The following is an 11,911-nucleotide window of genomic DNA, read 5'->3' on the forward strand; positions in this document are numbered from 1 at the left end:
AAGGATGATCCATATATGCCAAACATGAATCAAAATAAATTTAAGTGTTATTTGAAGTGGTTTTGCACTTGTTCTAGTTGCTTTATGTTGTGTTGGCATAAATCACCAAAAAGGGGGAGATTGAAAGGGAAATGTGCCCTTGGGCCATTTCTAAGTATTTTGGTGATTGAGTGCCAACTCAAGTGCTTAAAATGTGAATTCATGCAATGGATGAACAAAGTGCAAATCAAGAGCAAAGGTATGTTTCTAAGTCTTAGTACATTGGTTTTGTGTACTAATATACTTGTCTAAGTATTGGAAACAGGAAGAAAAAGAAAAAGAAAAAGGGGGCTGTTTCGGTCTGGGGCACCGGACTGTCCGGTGGTGCACCGGACAGTGTCCGGTGCGCCAGGCCGCCAGGCTGCCTCGGCCGAACAGGCCGCTCTCGGGAATTCGCCGACGGCGTACGGCTAAAATTCACCGGACTGTCCGGTGTGCACCGGACTGTCCGGTGAGCCAACGGTCGACTGGGCCAACGGTCGGCCGCGCGATCTGCGCGGGACACGTGGCCGAGCCAACGGTCGGGAAGGGGCACCGGACTGTCCGGTGTGCACCGGACATGTCCGGTGCGCCAACGGCTCCCGCATCTGCAACGGTCGACTGCGCTGTTTAAGGAAGGAAATCGGGCACCGGACAGTGTCCGGTGTGCACCGGACTGTCCGGTGCACCCGACGACAGAAGGCAAGTTTGGCCTTCTGGAATTGCTCTCAACGGCTCCTAGCTGCCTTGGAGCTATAAAAGGGACCCCTAGGCGCATGGAGGAGATCACCAAGCAACCTTAGAGCATTCTTGATCATCCACACTCAGTCTTTGCGCATTCGTTTGTCATTCTCAGTGATTCGAGCTCGTTCTAGTGTGAACTTTGAGATAGTCTCTTGAGCTCGTTTCTTGGCCGTGTGTGTGCGCATTTTGCTGTGAATTTGTGTGTGTTGCTTCCCTCCCTTACTCCGTGCTTCTTTGTGAAATTCAATTGTAAGGGCGAGAGACTCCAAGTTGTGGAGATTCCTCGCAATCGGGATTGAGAAAAGAAAAGCAAGAACACCATGGTATTCAAGTTGATCATTGGATCACTTGAGAGGAGTTGAGTGCAACTCTCGTCCATTGGGACGCCACAACGTGGAGTAGGCAAGTTTTTGTACTTGGCCGAACCACGGGATAACCACCGTGTCATCTCTGTGATTGATCTCTTGTGGTTATTGTGTTTTGACTCCTCTCTAGCCACTTGGCCATACTTGTGCTAACACTTAACAAGTTTTTGTGGCTTAAGTTTTGAAATTTGACAGGATCACCTATTCACCCCCCCCCTCTAGGTGCTTTCACCGTCAAATAACCTTCGTCTTGGTTTATCAATTCTGAGTCTACATCTTCTCCACCAAGTATGTATCTGGCCATCTTGGTTTATGTTTGCTAAAGAGTTGAGATTGGTCCAATGTAACAAAGTCCGCCAAATGCTTTTTGACTACAATCTTTGCACAGGTGACTCAGAGTTTCTGGATCTATGTGACAAAGAGGACAAATAGGGTTGTGATCCCATCCCCTCTTCTGCAAATTGTTAGCTGTGAGGATCTTTTCATGTAGGAGTGTCCACGCGAAAAAACGACATTTAGGCTCGGCTTTTGCCTTCCATACTGCTTCAATTTTAATTCTAGACATGCTTCCATTAAACTGAGCTTGGTAGGCGCTACGGGTAGAGTATTCGCCATTGGCAGTCTAGCGCCATAAGATTTGATCTTCATTTGCAACGTCTCTTTCAACGTCATTGATGGCTTCCTAAAGTGCCATCAATTCTTGAATTTCAGTACCTTCCTGAATCGGCCAGATATTGGATATCCATCTATTTTCCTCTAGTCCCCTATTGACCGTGATATTCTTATGTCTCATTTTTTTGAAAAGAGATGGTGCAATGTGACGAGGTGCCCTCCCAGAGATCCAACTGGATTTCCAAAACAATGCCTTATTGCCATTGCCCACTGTGACCACCGTAGAGGCGTGAAATAAGTCCTGATCAGTTTTATCACAGGGAATGTCCAGAACCACCCAGGCTCTGTCCTCATTTTTCCAGCTATACCACATCCAACGCAAACGTAGTGCTCGTGCGAAGCGTTCTAAATCTAAGATTCCAAGGCCTCCCAGAGACTTGGGCCTCGTTGTGACTTGCCATTTGATTAAACAATGACCACCACTCGAATTTTCTGGGCCATCACCCTTCCAAAGAAAACTTCGCCGGATACGATCAATCCTCTGAATGACCCATTTTTGCGGTGGGAACACTGTTAAGTGGTAGATAGGTTGAGATGATAGAACAATCTTTACTAGGGTTTCTCTACCAGCTTTTGATAGGAGCTTGCCCTTCCAACCGGCTAGTCTAGCACCAATCTTATCAATTAGAGGCTGCACCTCAATTCGTCAAAGTTTTCTAGTGTGTAAAGGTAGACCCAAGTATTTTACAGGGAAGGTCGAGATCCTCCCGGGAAAAAGATGAATGAGCGAGCTGACCGTGGCAGATTGACAACGATTTGGAAAGATTTCCGTTTTTGCTAGGTTAAACTTGAGGCCTGAGCAATTAGTGAAAATTGAGAAGAGTTGTCGTAAATTTTGCAGCTCCATATGGTCTGGATTGGCGAAAATTCCAGCATCATCAGCATAAAGCGAGCAACGCAAACGAGCTGATTTGGGTAGCACCGGCCTTAAAAACCTATCTTGCTGCTTGCTCAATCATTTTTTTGAAGGGGATCAATGGACAAGATGAATAACATAGGCGAAAGCGGATCACCTTGCCGCAGCCCCTGAGCATGTTTAAACTTATTGCTTGGACGACCGTTGACTAGAACTCTAGACGATGATGTAGCCAAGATGGCCGCAACCCAATCCCTCCACTTTTGGCCAAAACCCATGGCCTTCAAGACATCTAGAAGGTAAGGCCAGCTCAAAGAGTCAAAAGCTTTCGATATATCTAATTTAATAAAAAGAGCTGCCTTTTTGTTCTTGTGGAGACTACGAATAACATTTTTGCACGTAAAGGAAATTGTCATGAATGCAGCGTTTCTTTATGAAAGCATTTTGTGAGGTGGATACGAGCTTATCAAGCATTGGGGCCAGACGGTCAGCCAACAACTCTTCGGTGATGAGTTGGGAACTGTATAATTCTGTGGCTCGGGAGGGGAGCGCGGCGTCCCCTCCAACCATGATGGAAGTGGATGGCTCTGACAAGAGGACCAACACTGCTGCTCCTGAACCATCTCTGCTTCCTTCTGAGGTACAACCTTCTCCATGCCTAGTGGATTTCATCATTTCGATAACAAGACCAGTTTCCCCTCCCCTGATTGCACAAACCTCACACAAACCCTTATAGAACTGGTCTGAACCTGTTTTCTCAAGAAAGCAATCACTCTGCTCCCCATCATATCCCTACAGACAGCTTGAACCATATACCCTCTGATATTGTTGTTGAACCAGCCTTACCACAACCTCATGTACATGAAACAAATGGGTACAGTCCTTTGCATATTTTGGGATTAGTCTCAGAACCAACCACACCCCTCCAAGATCAGTTGACAAAAACAATTCCATTTTTTGGACCTTCCACCTCCACACAAATGCCAAATAAAACATTTGCCTACGCTATAACACGCCATAGTACACGACTAGCAAACAAAGCAAAAAGATGAGACGATAAAGGGGCGATTTAGATTGCCCAAGAACTGCTTGCTCATAAGTTAAAAGATTTGGCCCCTAACGTTGTTGACTCACATAATGATTTGGTCCAACAGCTTGTGCATCATTTTGATCAACCACTGTCCAAAGGAAAGATTGAGGCCATCGACCTTGTTGGAAAATGGGAAGCAGTTGAAGAAGGTCAGGGGCACCAAAGTCGTGTCGACTGTTCTGGCATGCCCAACTACGCTGGTCTAATGGTGGAGCTGGCTCTTTAGGGTCGTCATCCTGTTTTTATCCATGTTACCGTTTGCTGGAGTGTTGACAATGGTAGTGTGTCGGGGTCTGTTTTCTTTTGGTGGTTCAAAAATCAGGCCTTCCTACAAGTGTGTGGAATGTAGTAAGGTGTCTGCTATGGGGGAGCAAAATCAGTTTCTCCCACCCTTGTTGTCTTGTTTCTGTCCCTGGCTTTGTACTTGGTCTTCTGAGGCCAGCCTCATGGGAATTGGGTCAGTCTATTTGGCCTTGTTGATGTTGCAACGATTTTAATGTCACAATCAAATTGTAACGTGCTATGCTGGAATGTGAGAGGTCTAAATGATGCTGCCAAGCGGGCTAGTGTATGCAATATGATTTTCTCATCTGGTGCAACAATTGTTTGTCTGCAAGAAACTAAGATCGCTAATTGGACTACTACACTGCTTTGTCAAATTTTGGGGCCGAGTCTTGTTGCCCAGGCAGTGGCGCTACCAGCCACTGGGACCTCTGGGGGCATTTTGCTGGCAACCCATGATCGTTTTTTCCAACTCCACTCCCCCATACCACTGATCACACAGTCTCTGCTACTATTACATTACTGGCTGATGGCACAGATTGGTCCATTACAAGGGTCTATGGCCCACATTTGGATTAGGACAAGATTCTCTTTCTCGATGAGATCACCCATCTTAAACATATCGTACACCCGAAATGGCTCCTTCTAGGTGACTTCAATTTGATTTACCGTATGAGCGACAAAAACAACACAAGAGTTAATATTCAAATGATGAACCGTTTCAAACGAGTAATAGATGGCTTGCAATTAGTGGAACTAGCAATGAGGGGTCGTCGATACACTTGGTCAAATGAACAGGACACGCCTACTATGTCTCGCATCGACCATGTATTCTGCTCTACAGAATGGCATGACCTTTTCCCCAATTCCGATCTCCAGGCTTTGGCGTCCATGACTTTAGATCATGCCCCTTTGCTCCTACAGGGGGATGTTACCTTGGATTTCTACAAGGGTTTTTGTTTTGAATCTTATTGGACCTCCATGCCCGGCTTCAAGGAAATAGTGCGAAGCACTTGGGACCAACCAGTTCATTCAGACGATGCCATTCTACGTTTCCATGTCAAAATGCGTCGGATGGCTAAGGCACTTAAGATTTGGCGGAGGCAAAATATAGGTAACATCCCGCTGCAGTTGGCAATGGTGCAAGTAACTCTGCTACATCTTGAGCGGGCACAAGAAGACAAACAACTCTCAGGGGAGGAACTGGAGTTCCGCCACTATCTTAAAGAAAAAGCCCTTGGATTAGCACCATCCAAAAAGCCAGGGCCAAGCAACATTCTAGACTCTCGTGGATTCGCCAAGGGGACACAAACACCTCTTTCTTCCAAACACATGCTACGGTCAGACGTAAAAAAAATTATATCAGGAACATCAATACTAGCTTAGGAATGGCATTCACTCAGAAAGAAAAAGAAGAGGCGGCATTCTCACATTTCCAGCATGTTCTGGGGGAGAGCTCTGTTAGGACCATGGCTTTTAACTGGTCAACCCTCGACTACATACCCTATGACCTATCACATTTGGAAGCCCCATTCACTGACCAAGAGATCACTGACTTAATTAAGGCTTTACTAGCGAGCCGCTCCCCAGGCCCTGATGGCTTCATTGGGATCTTCTACAAAAACTATTGGGAAATTATCAAGGTCGACTTGATTAAGGCATTACAAGATTTCCATAATCATAAAACCTCAAAGTTACATCTCGCAAATGAGGCGCACGTTGTTCTACTTCCAAAGAAAGAGGGAGCTACAGAGTTCAGTGAGTTTCGACCAATCAGTCTGATCAACAGTCTGGCTAAAATTATTACTAAGGTGCCGATCATTGTTTCACTTTGAAGTAGCCACGTCAAATATTTCCAATGCTTTTAGCTTGTACAACCGGTGACAAGTAAAAAAATAGAGGGAGTACCTTTGAACGAATATATTAGAGATGATGTTGCCATGCATCGTCCAAATACCAACACCAATGTCGGTCCTTACCGAACCATTGACAAACATCCTCCTCGACAGTGGACAGTAGCAGCCACCACAAATGACATAATAGTCTAAACGACCAATCTTGGCCATGTCGCTCCGGTAGCAACCACCGCAACAATAGCGGAAAAACAAACGAAGGCATGATTACATTAGAGATGTTGCCCCAATATAATATACTAGCACCACTGGCGATCCATAGTTCCAAACCGTGCCATTGCCAAACAACCTCTCGTTGACACTAGCACTCACTACAAGCCACATAACAGTCAAATCCAATCTTGTTCATGTCGCTCCAGCAGCATATACAATCTACGGCAACAAGCGAAGGATGGACTAAAGTAGTCTTGCATCAATCGATCGTGGGTAGCTTCACAGTCTCGCTCGATGTAGCTTCGATGTTGCATCCTTTGCCTCCTCGTGGAAGACTGGAAGGTAAACTTTGTCGTCTCATCCACTATAGTTTGATGCAACAACTCAATTATCTCGTCTTCTGTTATGTCAATGTCCGAACTCGATAAAGGCATCACAACAATAATGTACTCGAATGAAACGAGGGATGAGAAATTTGAGGCGGTAGAGAAATTTGAAGTTTGAGATGTGTGAATGAGTTCAAACACTCTTACACTTTTTATAAGCTGGATTACATGATTTTTTTTTTGATTTTTTGGTTTTTTTTGAAATTGAAAATAACATAAACAAATCAGAAAGTGCTAAGTGTCAACAGGCCATCCGTATAGACCAATTCTCCAATGGTGAGGTTGGTATCGACTGTTCCAGTCCAACACGGTTGGTATCGACTGCGAATCGTGACCGACCAGTAATAACACCGCGACGATTGGTAACGATCACACGCATGGCCATGTCATCAACTGATACCGAACAACGCTGGAACCCGCCTTTCCCCTACGTGCTTCTAGGTCGTATTGGTCATGACCTTTGTTCTCTAATGGGTAGAACTCCTACCCTCTAAAGGCTTGTTCGGTTAGAGGTGGATTGAGGGGGATTGGAGGGGATTAAATCCCCTTCTATACAAATTTAAATAGGAGGGGATTAAATCCCCTCCAATCCCCCTCAAACCCCTTTAAACCGAACAAGCCCTAAAGAGAACAATCATGACTTTGATCTAGCTCTAGAATAATTATTACAATAAAAGGACTCATGTAGTTATTATGATGAAGAATTTACTAGTCAAAGTTCAGGATATATTTGGATACCATGACTAAACTTTAGGCCTAGATTTTCAAAGCGTAAACTGTTTTTTTTAGTTTCTAGCCTAACTATCCATTAGTCTATTAGTCGATAAATATGAACTAATATGGACTAAGGGATATACATGAGTCTTTGTCTTGGAAAGTTTTTCACTTGTAATCATTGTATTCAAACAACACCGGACTAAACTTTTACCACCACCTAAGTTTTAACCCTCCTAAACGTTAATAGTTTAATTTTAGATGATGCAAATAGGGCCTTGATTTCTCTTTTTCTTTCCATTTAGCATAGCAGTAGTGAAAGGATCCAGCAAGAGCTTAAATAGGGTGAACATATATGTTCTTTCTAAGACTCACAAACTAAATCGAACTATTAGACCATAGATCGAGCCTTCTCGTGCATGGATGTTCCGAATAGATGTAACATTGCAAGTGTGGGAGAGGGACGAGAAAGAAAGGATGTGGCTGGTATATTCCTTGCATGCATACGTGATACTAGGATTATAACATACTTGGATGTCGCAATCGTACACTATATACTTCCTATATTGATTACAGCCTGCATATATTTATCCATATATGTACACATTGTATCTACATTACATGACTACATGCATTATATATATATTTTTGCCCAATCTTATACCTACCTTGTTGATATTAATTAAGTAGATCAAAACTTGTGAGACGTACGCCTCTGGTCTTCTGACTGATCGGTAGATCGATCGATCACCCAGTACGTGCGTGCAATCAGCAGCTAGCTATCCAGCAGTAGACCACGCCGATCTACATATGCTGCAGTTACAATGTGTCGTCTGCAGAGCTACTCCCTTCACTCCTGACCTTCTGAATCCGCTGCCGTAGCCTTCTCCGGTGGTCGTGGATCTTCCAGAGCCCATGGCCAAGAACAACGGTGGAGTATATGCCGTGGGTGATCATAGGTGCCAGGATATTGTCGGTCTGCCACACGCAGATATACATTGTCAATTTGTTGCATGAATTATATATACACCTGACGATGAACTTAAATCTGATATCATGCATGGGCTGGACCTGCTATATATGCGTACCTGGATCCATTCGAAGCCAAGGTAGAAAGCCAAGATTCCTTCCAGAAGCGGCGAGTATATCTTCCTCATTTGCCTCCTCTCGTACCAAGCTGCAAATCCATGCATGCATATGTCAAAGGCTAAAAATCTAACTACTTTGCAACATCACCACGGCTACAAATTTAAAAAGAATCTATAGTAGATATATGACCAAACAAACCTGCAAATAGTTTCTTGAGGTTCTCACGCCCTGTGCGCGAACGCATCGCTGGTGTCACCACATACGTAGGGTCTGAAAATTTTGAGTGAACAGCGCATTGTCACCTCACATATATAGGGTTTTAATAGATTTCAAGATTAACACTACCTAGCTGGAGCCTGGAGATAAGAAAAAAAACAAAAGAAATTAACATAGTCACGCGAATCAGGACTGTCGTCGTCAGGAGGACATCTGGGTCACCTTTCGGAGTTGTGGCGACGTAGTAGAGGGTTCCTGTGAGGGCTGCAGTGATGACTGCCGCGAACGTCTGAGCGAATGGAACCAGAGGAGGAACGATACCACTCTGCATTATTGCGCCGGCACAGTTTCATAGAGACATGTATTAGGTGGTCTTGTGTATCGCAAAATTCAGTTTCATCTCGATTCAGCTGAAAAAGCATATATGTGTTTATACCAGTGATGCAATCCCTCGAGCATCCTTCATTAGCTCCGTGCTTCTCAGGAAAATATCGGCCAATGCTCCCTACAATTATTTCAATGTTTTTTTTACCATCATCAACGATATGAGCAGATCAAATGAAGTGAAAACATATCTATGCTAATTACATGAGTAAACTTACATAACGACAATGGAGACAGGCAGCACATACCTGAATGGCGGCGCGGTAGAACAGCTCCTCGCCAATTGAGCTAGCAGCCACGATGAGGATGAACTACAGGTATAAGAAAAGATTAGTTTTTTTATATATATTGGTTTTAGCTAGGAGCTCCAAGCCATTCTACATAACAGCTGACAAATTTAGGATAATATCACTAGATGAGTGATTCCACGTTTCATGTTGATCTCTAAGTCTATTTAGAACCTGATGTACCTGCCATGGTGACATGCCACAGAAGAAGCTGCGAAGCTCCTCATCCTCCACATCACGGATGGCACGCGCGTGAGGCGAATACTTGACAACTTCATCCTGAAAGCAGAAATTAGCAGGCCACATGCAAAAGTTATCTACCAGCACGAGTTAAGCAGAGATAATAAAAGGCAAATCAACTAGCTGATCTGACTGGAGCTGGAAATGGGAGGACGCTGTACATACATCGAGGATGAAGAGCAGAGCCATGATTGGTGGAGCTGCATAGCCAAGACCCTCGACGAGTGCCGTGAGAGACGGATGGAAGCCCCCCGTGCAGTCTATCCCGGCCATTTGGCATATGAATCTCCCGGCGAGTGCCATGGCCCCGTAGATCCCTGTGCAGTGCAGACATCGACAGATTAGCCGGGAGGATTGATTGAATTTGAATGCATGGATAGCTGAGCCTCACCAATGCCATAGCTGAGCCTGACGACCGCCCCGAGCTTGTCCCACATGGCGAGTTCCGCGTCCCGTGCTCCGAACCCCGCGCTCCCGGCTGCTCCGGCGGCGCCTCCGCTAGTAGCCACCGGGGCAGCGGCGACCTCGACGACCCTGGGCCCATCGGCGGCGAAGCTGGCACCTCTCCGTCGCCGGTCTGCCCCGCCGTCGCCGCCCTCAGCCGCCGCGCGGATCCAGCTGGTACGGACGACCCGAGGGGAGAAGCCTATGGAACAGTGGGTGTAGGTAGCGGTGTAGCTACATCTGTGCGCCGAAAGGGGCTTTCCCAGCTCCATGGATCCCTCTCCCCTCAGCCTCTCGATCTGCTGCGCAAGGACGACGAACTACAAGAGAAGGAGCCTCGAGAATGAACAGCTGGGCCTGGAAATGGCAGGCACACCGCACGAAGACAGAGAAGATTCTTTGTTTTGTTTATCACTACTGGGAATAGACTATTCCGTTTTACCCTCTGGCTCTGATGATCTGGACGTTGTGGAGGAGCCGAGGAGGAGGGGTAGATAAGCAACACTCCTACTGGCGGAATCACATGCGAAGAAGCCAACAAAACAAATCGATGGATGGAGACCAGCGGCGCAACGCAGCTCTCTTTCTCCGGCCGCCGCTAGTTTTCAGTTTCAGTTTCCCTCCTCCTCCTCCTCGTCTAGTAGTCGTCCGCTGGTTTCGACCGTGACTGCGTGCTTGCTTGCTTGGCCCGTCGTCCCGCCAGCGGTGCGTGCGTGTGGTCGTGGCGGGAGGCGTGTGGCCGTGTGGGCGCTGCCGGCGCCAGACGAGAGGGGATTTGCTCCCTCCAATCAGCGCGTCGCACGTCAACCGCTACGCGATAAGGTCATCCGCAGGCCCGATGACGCGGCAACGACCTCCAATCCAAAAAAGGTTAAAAACAATTTGATTGGACCAACCGTCCGGCCCAGTGACCAGTGCAGCCAGCCCAGCCCATTCTTTGCAACTACCGGCCTGCACTGGAGCCCAAACAAAATGTCACATCCGGATTTAACTGACATATGTACGCTAAAAAAAGAACATCACATATAACGACGAAGTATATAGAGATAAATGTCACAAGTATCATTATTTCATAGCGGAAGTCTTGCAAAAAATAAATGATAATAATAAAGAGAATTAAATATCAATCCCATAAAGCCGACTGAGAGACGCCACCTAAATGAGCTCGTACTCTTCGTTGTAAGGCTTCTCCTGGACCACCTGTTCTTCTCCTATGGGGAGTTTATATATCGCAAGGGTGAGCTCATAAAGATCATAGCTCAACAAGTTGTGGAGAATAATGTGCATAAACTCACCAAAGGTGGGAGTTCATGTGAAGTATAAGGCTGATTAACAAATAAGGGTTAAAGCTGAGCATTGCTTTTAATAAGTTGGTCAAGTTTTATTAGCAGTTACTAAATGTAAGTAGATACCAAACCAGAGTAATAATAGATCAAAATTAATAATAAAACCACAATGAGATGCAAATGACAAAATTGAATTTAATTCCATAAATTAATCATGCGAGAGTCGTGAGCTGCTCATGATCGCGAGCACGGCTAGTATACCAGTTTTACACTCTGTAGAGGTGGTACCCTTTACCCACAAGTTGTGTATACCGTCTAGCCTGGGTTTGCAAAGCCCTTAGACACTGCTGAGGTGAATGACTAAGGATCCACTACGAGGCCTTTACAAAGTTCTACTAGCTTCAGAAAACCCGCTACAGTTTCTAGGAGGAGCAATGCAGGAATCCCCCGTCTGACCGCCATCGCAGCAAAATCAACCTGAGAACCTCCCTACACGCCTACTCTCCTACTGCCCTTGCCCCTTTCGGGTAAGGTAGTCCTCCACTAGCTTTCCTAGTTAGTCAGCCAAGGGCGTCCCATTCCACCCTTGTGGTGGCACGTGTTTCTCAAGTTAAGCTCGATGTTCCAATTAACATAATTGTCTTATCATGAACAGAAATAGAACAATAATAAAGTATGATTATGTGTAATAGTTATCTCAACACCCAAAACCATATATAGCAATAGCAAAGACTATCCAAAAGTTCAGGGGTAAACAAGGTGAAAAGATAAC

General features: G+C 45.5%; 1 protein-coding gene across 2 annotated transcripts; it reads right to left on the reverse strand.

The window, feature by feature from the left end:
- Window positions 1-7,659: 7,659 nt before the first annotated feature.
- Window positions 7,660-10,559, reverse strand: LOC100217228 (uncharacterized). 2 transcript variants are annotated; one of them, XM_008663291.2, is made up of 10 exons: window positions 10,296-10,559; window positions 9,801-10,173; window positions 9,575-9,726; window positions 9,353-9,448; window positions 9,131-9,193; window positions 8,935-9,003; window positions 8,721-8,823; window positions 8,481-8,552; window positions 8,282-8,370; window positions 7,660-8,171 (listed from the first exon to the last, which is right to left on the reverse strand). In XM_008663291.2, exons 2-10 carry the CDS (start codon window positions 10,123-10,125, stop codon window positions 8,013-8,015), a joined length of 1,128 nt encoding a protein of 375 aa, XP_008661513.1. In that variant the 5' UTR covers window positions 10,126-10,173; window positions 10,296-10,559; the 3' UTR covers window positions 7,660-8,012. The 2 variants fall into 2 exon arrangements, with proteins under 2 accessions (XP_008661513.1, NP_001137056.1); NM_001143584.1 differs by having other exon boundaries at window positions 7,762-8,171; window positions 9,801-10,307.
- Window positions 10,560-11,911: the final 1,352 nt, after the last annotated feature.

This window comes from Zea mays, chromosome 10, assembly GCF_902167145.1.
Source record: "Zea mays cultivar B73 chromosome 10, Zm-B73-REFERENCE-NAM-5.0, whole genome shotgun sequence".
Taxonomy (NCBI): Eukaryota; Viridiplantae; Streptophyta; class Magnoliopsida; order Poales; family Poaceae; genus Zea; species Zea mays.